The 20,849-nt window shown below is 55.8% G+C and overlaps 1 protein-coding gene across 1 annotated transcript in view; it reads right to left on the bottom strand.

The window, feature by feature from the left end:
- Positions 1–12,632: 12,632 nt before the first annotated feature.
- The window catches only part of LOC127462532 (zinc finger protein 665-like), a 162,832-nt gene continuing 154,615 nt past the window's right edge, over positions 12,633–20,849 (bottom strand). Inside the window, 3 exon segments of the mRNA XM_051771183.1 lie at positions 12,633–14,104; positions 14,107–14,145; positions 14,148–14,412. Of these exon segments, the coding sequence (XP_051627143.1) occupies positions 13,695–14,104; positions 14,107–14,145; positions 14,148–14,412 (714 nt within the window). The 3' untranslated portion in view covers positions 12,633–13,694.

Raw genomic sequence — 20,849 nt, 5'->3', positions numbered from 1 at the left:
ATTAGAGCAGAGAACTGGAGGTCAGGATTGCACAAACTTCTGCGAGATTCCAAAGCAAAACCCGAAGGCCTTTGAAAACCCTGCAGCCCCTTGAAGCCTTCAGGAGCCCCCCAAGGGCCATTCCTGACAAAGCCTTTGCTGTGCCCTGCCAGCAGCAGCCTCCCCGTGCTGTGCCCAGGCTGCTCCTTTCAGCTGCGGGCACAGACAGGGCCCAGCTGTGCCTGCTGCTGTCCCATCCTGCGCTCAGCACGAGGGACGGGGCAGCCCAAAGAGAAGCCCCGTTGCTGGAGGGAGCCCAGGCCCTCAGGCACAGGGGATCTCCCAGGGCCTGTGCCAGCCAGGGGCCTTGTGCTGGGCTGTCACAGGCCAGGGCAGGGGCAGCTGGAGACCCCCTGGCCCAGCCCTGAGTCACGGGCTGAGCCATCAGCTCCTGCAGAGAGAAGGGACCTCACAGGCCCTTGCCCAGCTTGAGGGCAGAAATGTTCCTCAGTGGAACTGCTGTGTTTATCCTGGTGCATTTGACAGCTGCACTTCTGCCTCTCTCTCACTCGGGCCTTCAAAGAGCTCTCCAAGGAAAAGCTTCATTGAGTCACAGAATACCAGAGGCTGGAAGAGCCCCCTGAGCAGCCCTGCCCTGGCTGTGGCTGGGCTGCAGTTCCCTTTGCCCAGAGCAGCCCCTGTCCTGCTGGGTTGGTGCTCGTGGCTGCAGCGCTGTTGGTCCCAGCCCAAGGCTTTGGCTGTCCCTGGGCAGTGCTGGCCCCACAGGAAGCCTCTCTGCAACCACCCCCACCCAATGGGCTCTGCTGGGCAAGTGTTTCACAGGGGACATGGCTGGGACAGCTGGGCTGGACTGACCCAAGGGATATTCCATTCCATGGGATGGCATGATCAGCACTAAACTGAGAGAAAGGAAGGCAGAAAGGAAGATGGGCAGGGGGCAGACGTGGATGTCCTTTATTAATACATTTGTCTTCCAAAGAAACCTCTCCATGGACTGAATTCTTGCCTCCCAGGGGTTTTCTTTGTTTCTGCACGTGGTCTTTGCTGTTTGCTTTCCTCTCTCCAGTTAATCTCCCTTTATGTTGACCAAGGATTTCTTCACCTGCTTTTCTCCTGTGGTCTGACTGAGGAGGGGAAGTGAGAGAGCAACTTGGCTGTCCCTGGATGGCCCGACAGGTTTAAGCACAGTCACCTTGCCCAAAGCTTCTCTTCTAGGTACCCCCAGAAATGTCAGGTGTCCACACCTGAGCTTGGTTATGCCCCGCTCACCCCCTCCCCCAGGGCGGTCAAGTGCAGAACCCATCTGGATCTCTGCAGTGCCAGGGGGATGCCAGGAATTATCAGTGTTGGAGGCTGAAGGGAGTTGAACAGGGGACAATTGGGAAAAGCACCCCGTGGGGCCTGGCCCCGAGCATGCGCAGTCCCTCAGCACCTTCCCGGCCACAGCTCCTCATTGGCTGCCCGTCCGCTCGCTGTCCCATTGGCTGTCTATTGGCTACACTTGGCTCCATCGCACTCTCCCATTGGCTGGCCCTTCGCGCCACCACGCAGCTTCCCCATTGGCTGCCTCTGGGCAGCTCCCCATTGGCTGCTCCCCGGCAACAGGGCTGCTCTCTTAGCAACGGCACCGACCCTTCAACCTGCGCTTTAATTAAACTGGGCCGGTTCCAGGGCAACTCAACATCCTCCCCATGCACCGCAGCTTAACATTTTCCCTTAGCAACAGCAATGGAACATTGGCCCAACAGCGACTTCACCTTTTCCCTTAGCAGAGTTCAAAAGCCTTGGTGCCACAGCCGGGCTGCTGCAGGAGCCGAGCTCCTTGCAAAAGCTCCAGGAGGCTCCCAGCAAGCCAGCAGAGGCAGGCAGAGGAGCAAAAAAGAGAAAAACTTGTGACAATCAAAAACTGTGAGAAGGTGTGCCAGGCGGATCTCGCTTGGAGACCGGGGAACCAGCCAAGGGACACTCGGGGCCCATCTCGGTGCCAGGAGACCTTTGCTTGGATCCCGGTGAACGGGCCAGGGGGCATCCAGGGCTCCCACGGCGAGGGGATTTAAGGCCGTGCCCGGGGACTGTGGGGAGCTGTTGCAGGACTGCTGCGGGAGCTGCTGCCACCCCCTTCCCCTAGGGTTGGGTTCGTTCCTCAGAGGCTACAAGGCGACCAGGGCAGAAGCCCAGCAGAGATCTACCAGCTTGCAAGGCAGCGGCTCTTCGTGGGGCTGCTAACTCCTGTCCTGTGCTTTTAACAGTTCCCCTTAGCTTGTCCCACTGTCCTATCTCCCTTCTTTCTCTCTGCTCTTTTGTGTTCCAAAACAAAGTTGAATTATCGTTTTGGGATCCAGCATCTGGCCTCGTTTGTGCCTTAACCTGGCTTATGGGAGTGTTTTAGGACCTGGTTCCCCTCTGCATCGAAGTGGATCGGAACAGCTGGGGTCCCCAAATGGAGAAGGAGGGGGGTGGGACCCCCAAAACTGAGAGAAAGGGGGAGGTAGGACTCCCAGATTTAGTGGGAGCAACTGGGGCAGCTGGAGTTTGGGGGTCTGACGGGAAAGGGGTGGGAGAGGGGGGAAAAGGGACGAGCTTTGCATGGTCAAACTGAGTGAGAAGGGGCTGAGACCTTGAACTGAGCAGGGTGGGGGAAGGGGCCACCCCCAAACCGGGCTGTGGGGGGAGCAGGGGATTGCAGGGAGGGTGGGAAACGGGTGGGACAGTGAGGAAAAGGGTGAGAAAGGGCGTAGGGGGTCCCATGGGGGTCCTGTAGCAGGATGCTCTGCCTGGAATGGGGTAAAACAACTCCAACAAGGCCCTGTTTGCAAAGCCCCCCGAGGGAAATGAAGAAGGGGGGTCACGCTGCTTTTGGGTTGAATAATGCTGAAACCAGCCTGACTCCTCAATTCCAAAGGGAAACATCCTGAGAGGGAGGGGAAGATGTGGCAGAGCTGGGAAAATCCCCGGGCAAAGGAACAAACAGGTGACACCCCTGAGAACTTCTCCAAGGCTGCTGGGCTGGCACAGCCTGGACACAGCTGACTGACAGTCCAGCACTTTATACGAGAAAAGCCCCAAATTTTAAGGGCAGGGTCTTGTGACGTGTCCCTTCTTGGGGGGGGTGGGGGGTGGGTGGAGATTCCTGGAGGCTGAGCCAAAGTGATTTGACCACAGTCGTTGGTCTGGATGAGTGACACCAATCTCTATTTAATAATTGGGTTTGCCTTAATACAATTGTTTCAATATTGCTTCCTAGTGCACTATATTATAATAGTTGTCATAGATCCTATACTGGGTAGTAAAAATTTTGATTAAGATCTTCTTATCTAGTCATGATCATAATAAATCATATCTCTTTCTATATATATATATCTGGTTTGCCATCCTTAGTCCTGGGGGACAAAGCTGTATAAAGGTTTAATCACACCTCTATAATCCTTTACACAGAAACCATCGACAAAGTCTGAGACTGGGATTGGATCCAGGGCAGTCCTGGGGGATTTGGGGGTCTCGGGGGGTGTTTCTGCACCTCATGACTCAGTGGCAGCTTCTCTGATAAACTTTGCCTGAAGCTCCCACTGTGCCCAGGACAGAAACTCCTGTGAGTGCCTGTGACATCCCGGCTCTTTTGCAGCCTGGAGACCCTGGGAATGTCCCCATGGAACCCCTGGGAGTGCCTGTGACATCCCATCTTTTTAGCAGCCTAGAGACGCTGGGAATGTCCCCAGGGAGCCCCTGGGAGTGCCTGGGACAGATCGGTGCCGTAGCAGCCAAAAGTCCCCTGGGATGTCACCATGGAATTGCTGTGACAGCCTCTGACCACGGGGCTCTTCCTCATCCCCAGAGACCCCTGGGAGGTCACCAGGGAGCCCCTGGGACAGCACGGGACCTCACGGCTCTTTGGCAGCCTGCAGAGCCCTGGATCCATCCCGGCATCCATATGGAGAGGATCCAGAGCCAGATCCGCCGCTGCAACTCTGCAGTTGTCGTGTTGTATCCATTCCTCTCCCTCTTCCCTATGGAAATGAAGCGGGATCAGCACCCTTGGCACAGGATCCCCAGAATGCTGCCTCCATCCTGGCCCAGCTGTGGAAGGTGCCACTGCTGTTGGGAACAATCCCAGCCCACTCTGTCTCCTGATCCCAGATTTCATGCCCCTTCATCCAGCTGATCCCGATGGTCCTGGGGTAGAATCCATACGGAGGGCAGAACACTGTCAGGATCCCGTGTTCCAGTTCCACTTTTCTGGACACATGGACAACAGGAGGCTCTGGAATGGGATAACGGTGAGATCCGTTCATAGAATTCCCATGGGAATGGGATGGGGGTGAGATCCACCTATGTTCCCAAATCCCATATTCGTAAATCCCATCTTTCCAAGGGAATTCCTCCTCCCCCCAGCTTTACACTCCAGTGCCTCCTGCCCGTATCTGATGTATTCCTGGAGCTCTTTGATGCAGTTGTGTCCCAGGTACTTCATCCACTGCTCATCCTCAATCCCTTCACATTCCCAGCACCTCTGCTGATCTGGGTGGTGCCGGTGGCCGCTACGAAGCTCCCGGATCCCGGCTGGAAGGAGATCCCCTCCCACATCCCCAGCTGCGCCTGGTAATCCCAAAAAACAGCAGTAACACCTCCAAAGTGCTGCTGCTCGGAGCAGTGACAGTTTGTGCCCCGGTGCCAATTCCCAGCGGGACAGATGGAAACCGTTTGTTCCCAAGCTGTGCTGGGGACCGGCCCCGTTCCTCTGTTGGGCCCCCGGGCTGTGCCTCGGAGCCCTGACAGCTCCTGCAGGTCGGAGCTTTCCAAAGCCTGTCAGCCCTCGCTGGCGTTGCTGTTCCTGCAGCGCCGGGTGGGACAAATAGGGGGCCACCCCGGACCCCCCTTTGCCACCCCCCTCTGCCCCATGTGATGGGGGACACAAAGGGACCCCTGAACCTTCTGTCCCACCTCCCTCTTCCCCCCTCTCCCTCCTCTTTCCCAACGTCCCCCCAATCCCCAGACCCTCCGTGCTCAGCCGGGGGCTCCCAACCCCTCCCCCTTAGGCTGGGGGTCACAACCCCCCTCACACTCAGTTTTGGGGATCCCACCCCTTTTCCCTTCTCTCCCACCCCTTTCTGATCGTCCCCTCAAACCACAGCTTCCCCGTGCCCTGCTCTGGGGGTCCCACCCCCTTTTTCCACCTTTTCTCCCCTTTCCCCCTCCCTTTTCCCTGTCATCCCGTGTTGCCGGGGGGAGTGGAAGGCTTAGACCAAGTTCATTAAAGAAGTCCTGCCCTTGAGTCCCGAGGTGCAGAAAGGACTCCCTGGCTTTCTAAACTCCTGCTCAGAGAGGAGCCTGGGGGTGGCTGGATCCAATCTCAGCCCGGGATTATGCCAAGGGTTGGAATTTAAGGAATTACAGAGCTGTGATTGAACCACTTTTGTCCTGCAGGTTTTAATGATGGCAAATCAGAAATATTGATATAAAATGAACTATTCATTATCACAGATGAACAGACAAAAGATTTAAATCAGAATTATTTACTACGCAGTAAAACACTAAAACTACCAGTAGTACAGGATAAGTACAATATAATTGAAGGAATTATACTAAAGCTGGCAAAAAAATAATAATTATTAAGTAGACATTTGATAATTCCTGCAGACCAAGGCTCCTGGGGAGATCGCTTTTGCTCACCCTCCAGGACTGACCTTGGGGGGTTCCCCAGCCAAGGGAGGAATCTCCACTCATACACCCCAAGAAGGGTTATGTTGGAAGAACCTGCCCCTGGGAAAGGGGACTGGAACTTTATAGTATCAAGTGATGGACTGACAGCCCTTGGACTCCAGGGGTTGCCTCACCATCAGGATGTTAATTCAGGGTTGAACCCAGACTGGTTTCAACATCTCCTGGCCTGGCCTGGGCCCCTCTCAGCCCAGCACTGATACATTTGCAAATAGGGCATTGTCTTGGTCCCATTCCAGGGGGGAATGTCCTGCCACAGTGTCCCAGTGTGCCTGTAATTCCATCCTGCCCTGCAGTGTCACAATGGTCCCTTGATTCCACAACTTCCCCAAATGTTTCCAGGTTCCTTTGGTTCCACGAGGCCCCCATGTCACAAAGGCCCCTGGATTCCATGAGTTTCCCTCTCAGGGTCCCTTTTTTCCAGGAGGCCCTGCAGGGTCCCAATTGTCCCTTGATTGCAGGAGGTTCCCAAATGTCTCAGGGTTCTTTGGTTCCAGGAGGCCCTGCAGTGTCACCTTGGCCCCTTCATTCCATGCAGGCCCAGGCAGAGGAACCCCAGCATGGAGCCCCCGACCCCCGTCAGCATCTTGGGGGGCGGCGTCCGACGGCAGCTCGGGGTGGGGGGGCAGCTGGGGGCAACTGGGATATACTGGGAGAGACCAGGAGTGACTGGGAACAGGCTGGGACTGACTGGGATCATCCTGGGACTGACTGGGATCATCCTGGGACTGACTGGGAACAGGCTGGGACTGACTGGGAACAGGCTGGGACTGACTGGGATCATCCTGGGACTGACTGGGCCCTGTGGAACACTGGGAAAGTTCTGGAGGGGCTGTTTTAAGTGAGCTCTGGAAAACTGTCCTGGCTGTGCAGGGCAGGAGATGCTGATGTTCTGCAGGCCCCCAGCTCTGCTCTCTGGCTCCTGGTTTCCCTCGTGCTGGGCAGTTTGAGCCCAGGCAGGGGCAGCCCTACAGGAGGTTGTGGTGCTGCAGGGCCCAGGGGCTGTGCCCCGAGGAGCTCCTGCCCCAGGGGCTCAGGGACCTGGCAGTCTGTGCTGCTGGGGGCAGGATCGTGCCCCGGGCTGTGGCTCCTGGGTGCAGAGGAGGAAGGAGAAGCACAGCTTTGGTCCCCACTCTTGTGTCCGGAGGTGCAATAGGCTGGGCTGGGGGTGGTGGCCTGGCTGGTCTCTCTTTGGCCTCAGCTGTGGGGTCTGCAGGGCCAAGTTTTGCCCTGCCCTGTTTGCAGCCTGGTGCTGACCCACTGCTGGGGCCCCCGGGCAGGTGAGTGTTTCTGCCCTGGGCTGTTCTCACTCACACCACATGTATGTGAGGGGGCACTGAGGTGTGTTCCTGCCCAAATCCTGTGTCTTGGACACTCTTGGTCCTTTCCTGGAGCATCTTCTCCCAAGCTGGGTCCTTGCCTGTTCCTCCCTGGAGCACAAACCGGGCCATTTGCAGTGGGACCTGCTGGGGGACCTGCCCTGGTCCCCGTGGCTCTGCTCTCTGGGGACAGGGAGCCTTTGGGGACTCTCTCACAAGCCACCCCCACTCGTGTCCTGCTGGTCACCCAGGTGGCCCTGGCAGTGCCTGGGAACATGACTGGGATGGGGGGTGTGCCCACCCGTGCCAGCAGGGAAGGGCACAAGTTCCAGGGGGGATGTCCAGGGAGACAGGACACTGCAGAGGAAGGGCCTGGGGGGTGCAGAGTGACAATAGAGAGGGGAGGGCGGATCTTTGGCATCCCCTCCTCTGCTTGCTTCAGGCTTCAAGAAGACACCACAAGGAGAAATCACATGGAGAAATATTTATTGATCAAAGACTATGTAAAGCCTCAGAAACAGGGGTGAAAACGTCCTTCCTGGGGGACATCAGTCCAAAGAAGCTCCTGGTTTCTGTCCAGGCAGGAGCAGGTGCCCGTGGGCTCCAGGGGTTCAATGCAGATAAAATCACTGGGGGGGCTCCTTCAGCAGCAGCATTTAATGCATTTGGACAGGCCAGGGACCATCTCCATGTCCTGCACAGAAGGGCTTCACCCTCCTCAGGATCCCTGAGTGACACAATGACACCAAACCCCAGGAATGACAAAGCAGCTGCACCCACAAACTTGGATTTTCCCTTTTTCAAATGTCATTTAACTCACTAAATACATCTCTTGCCTAGGAATGGTACAGCACAGTCAGGCACATAAAGAAATTGAAGGGCCAACACCCATTTACCAATTCCAAATTTTAATGGTTGAAAGAAAGGCCCATTTTCCTTTTGCCCTGTGCCACCAACAACAGGAATCGTTTCTGACTAAATTGTCCTTTACTCTTCTTTCAAACCCAACACGCCACTCCAGGATCTCCCAAGAAATCCATTTTCTCCCTCCCCAGTGTCCATGTAGCAGAGGTTCAGCTGGGGATGACACCTCTGGGCCCCCCCACACCTTCCATGGGCAGGAGCCTTCCTGCCTGGCCGGGAGCCCTGGGGGGAGTCCAGGCTGTGGCAGCTCCTCTTTGTCCCTTCCCCACGCACATTCCAAATCCCTGCTCTCACACTAAACCCTCCAAAGCTTTCCAAACCCAAATCCTTTCTTCTGCTCCTCTCTCACTGGGACCATTTCTGCCTCCTTCCCCTGCAGCTGGAGGAACCTCCCCAGCTGCTGCTGCTCCCTGGCATCAAACCACACCTTCCCAAACCCTGATATTGCTCAGTTCAAAGAACAAATCTAGAGATTTCAGTTCACTTCTCTTTTCTCTGACAAAACAACAGCAACTGAATAACTGTACTATAATCCACAACCTGAATCTCTAATTCACTAATCACTAATTGAATATCGGCACAATTAACACAAATCCAACCCCTGCAAACACTAAAGCTGACACTAAAGAATGCTCTGAACACACAGTCCCAGCTTAACAGCTACCTTCCTTCAAATATTTAATGTGCACCAAACGCTTTAAAATGCACACAAGAACAAACTACTGCATTTAACACTCTTACAGTAAGTGAATTTTTTCTTTTTTATATCTATTATGGGCGTCCCCGAGTCAGACAGGATTCTAATCTATAACACACACTCCCAGTAACACACACTCCCCAAACACTTCACTTTCTCCAGCACTGACCATTGGGTTTGACAAACACAGTTACCTGAGCAAAGCCCTCCCCAAAGCAGCTCTATGGGCAAGAGCTCTGTGTGTGACTGATCTGTGGGCAAAGCACACGTGGGGCCTGGAACCCACCCCTGAACCACACCTGGGGCCTGGAACCCACCCCTGAACCACACCTGGGGCCTGGAACCCACCCCTGAACCACACCTGGGGCCTGGAACCCACCCCCTGAACCACACCTGGGGCCTGGAACCCACCCCCTGAACCACACCTGGGGCCTGGAACCCACCCCCTGAACCACACCTGGGGCCTGGAACCCACCCCTTTCACTCACTCAGTAGTGATTTCTTCTCATAAACCAAATATCACACTCCTTCTTTTACAGTTATATCATCACTTTTACAACCCAATTCTTTTCTATTCTGTTCTAGAGCTCCATTTCTAGGATGCTTAGGTATACCTTTTATATGCTCAGGAATGCCTTAATAAAATTCCAGGGATCTTGCTTTGAACTCACCAGATCCAGGGACTGAGATCTCCCAGAAGAATATTTTCACGGCTCGCTGGAGTCCTCAGGGTCCCGGAATCCCTGGAGGGTCGACAGCATTGTCCCACCTGGGTCACCAAGAATTGTCCCTGAAAATCGTTGGGAAGAAATGAAACCCTCCAACGCCCCGGGAAGTGTTGGTGAGCCAGGCACTGCTTTGTTCTGGCTCCCAGAGACAGGGAGCCAGTCATTCCAGCCACACGTGTCCCTTTCCGGACTTTTCACACATTTATACATTTGAACAAACAAACAAATTAATGTTCACTGGTTCTAATTTACCCAAATTAATGAACTAATGAATGATCTTCATTAATTAATGTCAGGGGTGACAGCGGGTCTGTCAGCACCTTGGCACATACTGATGAAGCAATAGATGTTGACCAGATCAAAGTATACCCCTGAGATGGGCTGAAAAGAGAGGACTGAAAATGGAGGCCCTGATCCTGACAACATCCTGATGCATCCTGAGAAAGCTGTCCTGTGGGAACAGAGAACACTGTCTCATGAGAACAGGAGCACTGTCTCATGAGAACAAGGACCTGTTTTGAACGAGAGTAGTTTGGAAAAACATCAACATGAGAGAAAAATAAGAGCAGGTGCTCGGGACTGTTGTGGGAAAGAACTGGGCTGTTTTGAGAAAGAGCAAAGTTGTTGTGAGAAAGTAGAGTTTAGAAAATGCACCTATTAGCTGTAAGAATTCTGGTGTGAAAGTTTGAACTGTCCTATCCGTGTGCATTACGTGTGTTCAAAAACTGTACTTAAGGGGCTGCGCAGCAGCCCCGGGGTCCCTGCTTTTTCCTTGGAATAAACTTTGCTGGAACCTTTTTTCGTGTCGCTTTGGCCGTTCCGACATTATCAGTGACAAATTAATACTCTAATTAGTATTCTATCCTTATTGGCTAATTTGGTCCACGTTCTTTGGTCCTCTTAGCACTCCTCCTCAGACACAGAGTCTCCAGCTCTCAGACTGCAATGTCTTTGTTAATCCCCTCTGGACCTTCTGGTTCCTCCAACATGTCCTTGAAGGACCAGGAATTTAAGATCCCAGATGTCCCATCTTCAGCTCCCTCGGGCTTTGTTTATGGAAGCTCATCAGAGCCAGTGCAGAGAAACTCCAAGTTTGGGTGCTTTAAAGATCAAACCGACAAGAGCCCGTGAAAAGAAACCCGGTCAACTGCTGCCCCTGCCTAAAATTTTCGGCAAGTTGGATCATTTCCAACAAGACCAACCCCCACGGCGGGGGGACACCCCGCATCCCCCCGCCCACCGCCGGGGCTCTGCCGGGAACCGCCACCGGGACAGCCCCAAAACCAAATCACCTCCCGCGGACCGCCCCCGATCCCCACAAGGGGCATTTGCGGCTCAGCTTTGGAGTCCTTCCAGCTCCAAATGTCTTCCCCTGCAAAGAACCCCCTTTCCTGCAGCCCCACCCCCAAAGCAGTGCTCAGCCAATCCGAGCGCGCAGCGCTGATGACTCATCAGTTGCCAGCCAGACCCGCAGCGCCCAGCGCTCCCCCCGGACCCCCCCAGGGTCCCCCCTCGGCCCCAGCGCCCCCGGGACGGGAATTTGGGGAAAGGGGAGGTGGGGGGTGCCCAGGCCGGGCCCCCCCGCGCCGTCCCGGCCGTGGAGGCTGCGGCGGCGGCCGAGTGCGGGCGGGAGCGGCCAAGAGCCCAGCGCTGCCCCATCCCGACCTGCCCCAGCTCCAACGGGAATAGGAGGGGGAGGAGAAAGAAAACCAGGGAGAGGAGGAGGGAGTGGGGAGGAGGAGGAGAAAACGCACGTGGATGCACCGCCCGCTGTATCCGCAGCCCCCGCGTCCCGGGAGCATCGCCCCCCGCATCCCGCAGGTGACCGGGGAGGGGGAGCTCGCCCCAAACATCTTGAGGGACTTTGGGAATTTTTTTTTCGGGGAGCGGGGGGATGTTTGGTTTCTGCAGAACTCCAAAGCTGAGCCGCAAATGCCACTTGGGGGGATATTGGGGGGATATTGGGATATCCCCGGGAGGTGGTTTTTTTTGGGAGGAGGGATTCTGGTGACGGCTGCCGGGAGAGCCCCGACGACGGGCAGGGGGATGTTGGGTGCCCGGAGCCACGTGGCGATCGCCGGATACCGGCGGGGAGTGGGGGGACAGGAGACCCCCTGCAGCCCGGGGAGGAGCCCACGCGGAACAGGCTCCTGCAGGACTTGTGACCCCGTGGGGCACCCACGGTGGAGCAGCCTGTTCCCGAGGGACTGTCTCCCGTGCCAAGTACCCCACGCTGGACGGAGCAGACACGGACTCCTCTCCCTGAGCGGAAGCAGCGGTGGGACCCCCATCCCCCTGTGCCGCGGAGCGGAGGGAGGGAATAGGGGATAAAGTGAAGTCCGTGAAGGAGGGAGGGGTGGGGGGAGGTGTTTTATTAGGATTCGTTTGGCTTCTCATCCTCCTGCTCGGATCTGAGCCGTTCCCAACCCCATCAATGTCCCCCAGTCGGGTCTTTGGGACGGCGATCGGGCAATGCCCTGTTCCTGCCCCCCGGCCCGGGCCGCGCCACAAAATGGCGGCGGCAGAGCTCGAGTCCCGCCATGATTGGCTGCTTCTCCTCGCGCTGATTGGTCGGATCGGGCGGGCACTCCCCGCCCCCTCTCTCTGCCAGGCCAGGGCAGCGGCGGCAGCGCCCGGACGGTGCTGAGGCGGCGGCGGAGCTCGGAGGCGGCGCTGGAGCAGGTGGGACCCGCGCTCGGTCCTGCCGGGGCTCGGGGCTCGGGGCTTGGTCCTGCCGGGGCTCGGGGCTCGCTGCGGGCGGAGGGGGCGGGAGGCGCCGCGGGAAGCGGGGTCTGGCGGGCTCGGCCTGCCCCGGGCGGGCCGGTGTCGGCGGCCCTGGGGAGCGGGGTCTGGCGGGCTCGGCCCGCCGTGTCCCCCCGTGTCCCCTCCCCAGGGGCCGCTGAGGGAGCGGCTGCCCGCGGGCTCCTCCTTCCCGCTGGGCCTCGGCGGGCTCGCAACGGGTTTGTGCCTCGGCCTTGGCCGCAAACATCGCGTTCGTTCCCCGGGCTGCGACAAGCCGATAATGACACACTCGAGAGACACATTGAGTCGTTATTGTTTCAGAGTTGGCTGCCCGGGGCTGTTTCACAACTCAAGCACAACTCGCAAAGCTTTTTACGATTTCCACATGTTAGCAAACAAAGCAAAACAAGCTCACAAGCAGCTACGAGACATTAGAGCTCGAGAGAACACTTGCTGTTTTAGACTCAGCTGCTTTCCCTCCTGGAGGTTCTTGGAGAGACGGGGGGGGTGGCCTCAGGTGGGTCTGAAGGGCCGTCCAGCACCTTGGGGGGTGACCGGGGGGGCCTGGGACTGAAAACACCTCCCGGCTGTGCAAGTCCTTGGGACGACACCTTTCCAGGTGTGGTGGTGCATCCCCACCCCCCCAGGCCTCCCTGTGATCTGAGAAATGCTCCTCAGGCCTCAGCCTTGATGAACAGCCCTGGGCTGAGCTGCTCTTGAGCTGCTCAGAAACACTCTCTGCTGCCAGGAACTGGTGCTGTCTAACCAGCTCCTGCAGTTTAACCAACAGCCTGGGAAACTTCTTATTTTTCTTGCCTGAAGAACAACCAAGTGGAATCCTATTTTTGTTCTCCAACTTTCAGAGAAAGTCACAGACCTGACTTGGGGCCAGGATGGACAATTCCTGTGCCTCAAGCCCCCTCTGTGGGGGCCCCATGACCAGCGCTGCTGAGTGAGACCCTTTGAGGTCTCTGGGGCCGCAGCAGCTGCAGGGACTCTGCTCCAGCATGGGCTTCCCATGGGCTCACATCCTTCTTTTTGGACATTCCCCTGCTCTGTGGGCTCCTCCTTGAGCTGCAGGGGAATCTCAGCCCTGGTGCCTGGAGCACCTCCTGCCCCTCCTTCTGCACTGCCCTGGGGGTCTGCAGAGCTGTTCCTCTCCCCTGTTCCCACTCTGCTCTTCTCTGCACCCAATTCCATCTGCACAAGGACTTTTTCCTCCTTCAGTACTTTTTCCCCAAGGCGTCACTGCCATCTCTGATGGGCTCAGCCTTGGCCAGCGGTGGGTCCATCCTGGAGCCAGCTGGAATTGGCTCTGCTGGACATGGAGGAAGTTTCTGGCAGCTGCTCACAGAACCCAGCCCTGGAGTCCCCCTGCTACCAAAACCTGGCCACACAAACCCAATACACTGCCCAGCATGGATCACCTGGAATGTGGGTCACCAGGTCTGTGCCCAGCCTGGATCACAGTTGGGTCACTGTGGAACCAATGTGGGTCCTCCGATGGGTGATGGAGTTGGAGCAGCAGATGAAGCTCTTCCCGCAGTTTAGGTGCTCACAGGGCTTCCCTTACTGGTGGGTCCGTTGGTGTGTGGTCAAGTTAGAGCTCTGGGTGAAGCTCTTCCCACACTCCTCACACTTGTAGGGCCTCTCTCCAGTGTGGATGCGCCTGTGCAGGACAAGGTGGGAGTTGCAGTAGAAGCTCTTCCCGCAGTCAGTGCAGAGGAAGGGCCTCTCATCCGTGTGCGTCCGCTGGTGCAGGAGGAGATGTGAGCTGGTCTTAAACCTCTTCCCACACTCAGGACACTCGTATGGCCGTTCCCCGCTGTGGATCTTGTGGTGGTTGATCACATCGCATCTCAGGCTGAAGCTCTTCCCACATTCCAAGCACTTGTAGGGCCGTTTTCCGGAGTGCCAGCTCTGGTGGGTGATGAGGTTGGAGCAGTCCTTGAAGCTCTTCCCACATTCCAAGCACTTTAGGGCCGTTCCTCAGTGTGGACGATCTGGTGGCGGATCAGCAGGAGCGCCAGCTGAAGCTGCTCCCACACTCCAAGCACTCGTAGGGCCTTTCTCCGGTGTGGATGGGCTGGTGGTGGATCAGTAGCTCTGTCTTGCTAAAGTTCTTCCAACATTCCAAACACTTGTAGCGCTTCTTCCTGGTGAGAGGTTGCTCAGCGACCTCCAGGTCGGAGCTCCCACTCAAGCTCTCGTCACCTTCCCGGCACAGGCTGGGTCTTTCCTCCTCAGAGCACCTTACTGGGAGCCAACTGGGATCAACTGGAAGATACTAAAACCATGCTGGGCGGACTGGGACCACAACTGGGGCAAATGGGATCATTCTGGGAGCAACTGGGCCCACACTGGGGTCATACTGGGAGTGCCTGTAACCATACTGAGGGTGACTGGGACCACAAGGGCAGCAGGTGGGATCAACTGGCAGTGACTGGGTCTACACTGAGGACAACGGAGTGACTAGGACCCTGCTGGGGGAGACTGGGATCATAGTGGGAGTGACTGGCACTACACTGGGGCCAATTGGGACAATGATGTGGGCAAGTGGGATATAGTGGGAGCAACTGGGCTCATATTGGAGGTGTCTGGGCTCTGGAAAGTGCAGGATGGGCAGGAGGGAGTGGGCAATCCCCCTCCCACTGCTCTGCATTCCCAAAATCCTTGTTCCCAATTCCCACTCTGGCCCTGACCAGCAGATCTGCTCAGGGATCCCTTTCCCTGGGGGCACTTCCCTGCCCAGGAAGCACTTGGGAGCCTCATCCCATTGTTCCCTCCTTCTCTTCCCTATTATTATTGGGATCCCCCTGCACCCCATTTTCCTGGGCACTGGGTCCCCCTTCCCGGCCATTCCCAGTTTTCCAGCCCCCAGATCCCCCTTTCTTTGAATCCAGGACCCCCCTGGCTGTGTCCCTGGCTGTCCCTCACCCATGTCCCTGTCCCTTGGTTCTCTCTCTGCCAGCTCAGTGTGGGGCACACGGGCTGGGGGTCCCTCCTGTGCCCCCTGGGCAGCTGGCGTTGGCTGGGGGGATGTGAGGGCTGGGCCTGCTCAGCACAGCCCCGGCCTCGTGCCCAGCGCCTCTTTCCTGCCCCACACAAGAGCTTCCCAGCCCCCCCAGGGCTCCCCTGCTGCTGCCTCTGCTCCTGGCCCTGCCTTTGCTGCTCCCTTGGCTGGGGCAGCAGCTGCAGGGGGGGATGGCAGCAGCTTCAGCTCCGCGGCACTTCCTGGGGGGAGCTCAGCCCGGGGGGACGGGCAGGGACCTGATGGGGATGGACAGGATGGGGATGGACAGGGGCCCAGCAGGGACAGCCAGGGCCTGCAGGGGAAGGCACAGGGACAGTCTGCCCCCCACACTGCCAGGGCTGTCTCTGCTCCTCCTTGCAGGCTCCGTGGCCAGGCACAGTTGGTGTTCCTGGGTGCCCACCATCTCAGCACTTGGAGCCGCTCAAATCAGCGCCCGCAGCTCTGCAGCAAAGCCCCAGCTCACCTGGCACACAGGGGATGGAGAGCACCTTCTTGGTGCTGGGCACTCACAGCTTGGCCTCGTCCCCACCACGGGGCTGTCCTTCCTCAGCAGCACCTCTGCCTTGCACTTATTCTCAGGGTCACCTCAGTGCCTTTGTCTCATGAATACCTCAGTGACAGGTCTCAGGGTCACCTCAGTGCCTTTGTCTCATGAATACCTCAGTGACAGGTCTCAGGGTCACCTCAGTGCCTGGTCTCAAGGAGATGAACCTGCAGGAGGGGGAGATGATGGGGCAGCTGATGTGTGCCTGCTTGGACTGGGGCTGCGTTGGGAGAATAGAGATTGTGCGTGAACAATTTCCTTTGCATTTCTGTGAGCCTTGCCTTGGCGTGGCTGGGTGCAGACAGTAAAAGAACTGCATAGCTAATGTGGCTACAACCTTTGAAGTTAGGACAAAGAAGGCTCCCTGCCAAGGTTAAGGTGGAGTTTTGTCCTAGTTAGGACAGCTGAGATCAGTTCATCATGGTGGGTGTAACCCAAAACTGTATTCTATAGCCTTCCATGTCATTTCCCAGAAACTAGACTATTGTTGTCAATAGACTATTCGCACCCTCTGCCCATAGAGCCTGACTCCTCAGGCTATAAACTAGGTGTTAAGAGGCCTGTGAGATAGGAGGATGTTTCTGTCCTCACACCCTTTGTGAAACTCCCCGCCCTGAGGGGAGTACCAAGCATTCCTGCCTGAACTGGAGGATATATAATCTTGGAGTTTTGGAACATTTTGGAACCCACTCGTGGGATCCAGAGGACGGCTGCATCTCATCGCTCTCAACCAGACTTAGACCACCACTGGACTGCGATCACCAGTTCTGGCCAGACTGCAGCAGCTCTCCCACCAGCAGGTTCTTCCCCTCTCCCTTTACTTTGGACTCAAACAGGGCCCAAGGAACACCACTTTGTTCAGGCCCCAGGGTACTGGGTTATACATTTGGGTTTTTGTGGGTTGAGACCAATTGTTTGTTTGTATTATTGTACTTACTGTATTATTTTAATAAATTGTTATTCTGACTTATAATCTCTCCTTTGAGTTGAGTTCATTCCCCCTGCTGGTTAACTTTTAAACCAGCACAAGTTTCAAGAGGGTGAACGTGTGCCCTCAGCTCATATGGACACCTGCTGTGGTCCAATTAGCAGTGGACAACAAAGTATGTTTTCCTTATGTATCCAATGCTGTGTGAAGAAGAATCACGCCTCTGGGTGTAATAAGCAGTATATAAAGTGTGTCTTTCTTCTAATAAAGCCGACATTTGCTGATCAAATTGGTCTGTGAGCAGCCTGTCCATGCCTCTCCACCAATAGGGCTGTGGGTTTCTTTGTCCTTCTAGGACCATCTCAGAACTAACACCACATGTTTATACACCAACCTTGTATGTGTGTGTATATATATATAGATAGATATAACACCGTGTATAAAGCCTCAATTGTGTGCTGCCTTATGAATGTGCAATGTCCTTATGGGACACCCATCAGTGTTACGGTGCCAGTGCTGCTGCTCTGCTTCTCTTTCCTGTTTTTACTATTTCTTGATGCAAATCCTGATGAAGTCCTCCCGCTGCCAGCCCTTCCAGACAGCACCGGCAGCCCCGTCCCCCCTTCCCCTGCTCCTCCCGCGCATATTCCATCCCGGCTGTCCGGCTGTCGGAGCCCTGGAGCTCCTGGGGGTGATGTGGGCCTACCCCAGGAGCTGAGCCCTGAGCCGGGGCCCCTTCCCGGTGCTCCCAGTCTGCCCAGCCACCCTCGAGCACCCCAGGGAGGTTTTCAGATGGGGATGGCACACAAGTGCTGCTGCAGGGGTCTCACCTCAGCTGGGTTTGGTTTGTGCTTCCCAAGATGGGCAAAACCGTTTGCTGGAGTTTTCTGTCAGAAATCTGTCCCCTCCTGTGCTCGGCCAAAGGGATTTGGGACCTTTTTCCCTTTTTGGGGCAAATAAAACCAATGTGTTGAGTCCTGGCAGGACACAGCAGCCTTGCAGCCTGCAGAGCCCGTGCTGGCCTGTGCCTGGCAGAGGAACAAAGCAGCTCAGGGACTAATGAATCAGTGGTTAATTAGCCTAAGAAATTGCTTCTAAGTAGGGGTTGAGGGGGGGGCTTCATGTTGGGCTTTGTTGTCCTGGTGCTGGGGCTTGGCTTCTACCAAGGTGAGGGGGGTCCCCAGGGGTCGTGTCCACCCCCAGAGCGTCTGTGCCCCCCCTGCACCCCCTTTTCTCCCCACAGAGCTCCTGAGCTGCCGGTAGCCACAGCCCCTCCCCGTGGGCTTGGGCTCAGCCAGGACGCCCCCCGCAGTCCCTGTGCTGAATTTGGGGGTGTCACGGGTCCCCCCCATCCCTGCTTTTATTCCAACATCACCCGTCTGCTCCCAGTGATCCCAATAAAGCTTCCCAGTTCTCCATCTTCCTCCAATAACAGTCCCAGTTAGTGGGGGGCAGTGGGGGCGTCTTGGGGGGCAGAACTGGCCCCAGGATGGATCAGGAATGGGGAGCCCCCTGTGTCCCCCCCATGTCAACCTGCTCTAGGGGGATTCTGGGTGGCACCTGCACCCCAACACAGCACCCAGCACACCCTGAAAGGTGTCGGGACCCCCTCTAAAACACCCCACAGCTCCGCAAAGACCCCTCAAACCCATTCAGAGCTCACCCAGGACCCCCTCAAACCCTTATTTGGGGGGACCTTTAGGGGCACTGGTGGTGCTGGGACCCCTGGCTGTGGGTGAGGAGCTCTCAGCTCGGGGCGGGCAGGCAAGAAGAGGGGGGGATGGTGGGAAAGGGGATAAAAGGGGTAGTGGGACCCCCACACTGAGTGGGACCCCCCAAAAATGGAGTGGGAGAGGGGACGACAAGGATTAAGGGACAATGGGGAAGAGTGGGGAAAAGGGGAGGGTGGGACCCCCCAGAAGTGATCAGGAGGTGGCTGGGGACTGGGAGGCTGATGTGTAAGGGGTGGGAGAGGAAGTACAGTGAGGACTGTGACCCCCAAACTGATCGGGGGGGGGGGGGGGGCTGGGGACTCAGGAGATGATGGGAAAGGGGGGGAATAGGCAGAAGAGGGGAAAAGCAGAGGTTGACTGGTGGGATGGACAGTCCCATGGGGGTCTTTGGGCACAGGGAGGTTGGGAAAGGGGAGTCTGGGGTGGCTCTTTGAGCTCCCAACCTCCTCTGGGGTGTTGCAGGCTGCTGAGGTTGGGGGGGGGCACCTGTGGTGGAGGGGAGTGGAAGGCTTAAAGTTCATTAAAGAAGTCCTGCCCTTGAGTCCCAAGGTGCAGAAAGGACTCCCTGGCTTTCTAAACTCCTGCTCAGAGAGGAGCCTGGGGGTGGCTGGATCCAATCTCAGCCCGGGATTGTGCCAAGGGTTGGAATTTAAGGAATTACAGAGCTGGGATTGAACCACTTTTGTCCTGCAGGTTTTAATGATGGCAAATCAGATATACTTATATAAAATGAACTATTCATTATCACAGACAAACAGACAAAAGATTTTAATCAGAATAATTTACTACACAATACAAATACTAAAACTACCAGTAGTATAGCATAAGGTAAGACAGTGCACTACACTAAAGCAATTGTTGAAGCAATTATACTAAAGCTGGCAAAAAAGCAATAGTTATTAATTAGAGATGGATGTGACTCACCCAGACCAACGCTTGTGGGGAGATCTCTGCTCTCAGTCTCAAGGAGTGACCTTGGGGGGGTCCTCAGCCAAGGGAGGAATCTCCACTCATACACCCCAAGAAGGGTTATGTTGGAAGAACCTGCCCCTGGGAAAGGGGACTGGAACTTTATAGTATCAAGTGATGGACTGACAGTCCTTGGACTCCAGGGGTTGCCTCACCATCAGGATGTTAATTCAGGGTTGAACCCAGACTGGTTCCAACATCTCCTGGCCTGGCCTGGGCCCCTCTCAGCTCAGCACTGATACATTTGCAAATAGGGCATTGTTTGCTGTGGAGGAACAAGAATTGGAATGGCAATGCTTCCAGGCATGGAGGGACCTGTATGGTGCTTGAAGAGATGACAGCCTATGGACTTTCACATTTATATCCCCGTTCTGAACCCCATTTAATGTATTTCCCCATATATCTCTGTATTAATCCCCTTGAAATGTATTACCCAGAACTTGCCTGGACTTGCCCACAATTTTTCCTGCCAAAAGTTGCTTACTCCCTTGCTCTCCCCTGCTTTCCCGCTCATCCCACGCTGACTGGCTGAGAAGTGCCGCAGTGCGGCATCGGGGATGAGGGAGGAAAAGCACGCGAAGGGTGAAGGCGGGAAAGAGCAGCACGGGAAAAGAGTAGGCAGGTCCCTTCAGCACCACCTCCTAGGCCGCCCCCACCTCCACCTGCATACTCACAGACTTCCCCTCTGACACGCCTTCACTCACACCCTCTCCCTCCAGCTCTGCCTCCTCACCAGACCCATCCCCCTTCCGGGGTAGAAGGGGAGAAAGGGGCAGGGTCAGGCCTAGTTCTGGGACAAACTTCTGGCAACATGGCCGCGCCCATGAGGCCTATTCCACCCAGGCTTATGACACTCATTACACTCAGGACATAGACACGCACTACTCACATCATTCACTGGAAAGACACACTAAACATCTGAACATTTGGAAAGCCTTCAGGGATGAAGCGGTCCAAGCCAATGATGTGGAATTTCTGAAGGTTTTCCCCATTTACTTAGAGGAAGTCCATGCCCCTGAATGGAGGCCCATATCCTATCCAATGTTAAAGGATATAAAAAAGGCCATCATACAGTGTGGCCTTGGAGCCCCATTCACCGTGGGACTCCCGGAGTCTTTTTTCCTGGCATACCGATTAATCCCCTATGGCATCAGGGCAGTAATCAATGGCTTGCTATCCACGGTGCAGTCCTCAGTTTTTGAAACTGAGTGGAAAAAACTAATTACTACATATATAAATGAAAAGATGGAGAGAAGAGGGATTCCAGTTAGACAGGCAGTAGATATGTTATATGGAGAAGGAAACTATGTGAGCAGGGACGATCAATAGAGAATAGAGTTAAAGTATCTAGATGTTACCGAAGAGCTGGCAGTTGAGGCCCTAAAGAGGGTGGTGGACGCTTATGTCCAAACGCCACCGTTCACCCTCATCAATCAGGGCCCGAAAGAACCTTCTGTTGATTTTATAACAAGGCTAAGAGAGGCGATAACTCATCAAGTTCAACAAAAAGAGAGCC

This window comes from Manacus candei, unplaced genomic scaffold (assembly GCF_025592945.1).
Source record: "Manacus candei isolate 608988 ecotype Guabito, Panama unplaced genomic scaffold, ASM2559294v1 h1tg000129l, whole genome shotgun sequence".
NCBI lineage: Eukaryota > Metazoa > Chordata > Aves > Passeriformes > Pipridae > Manacus > Manacus candei.
This window is presented reverse-complemented; position numbering and strand designations above follow the sequence as displayed.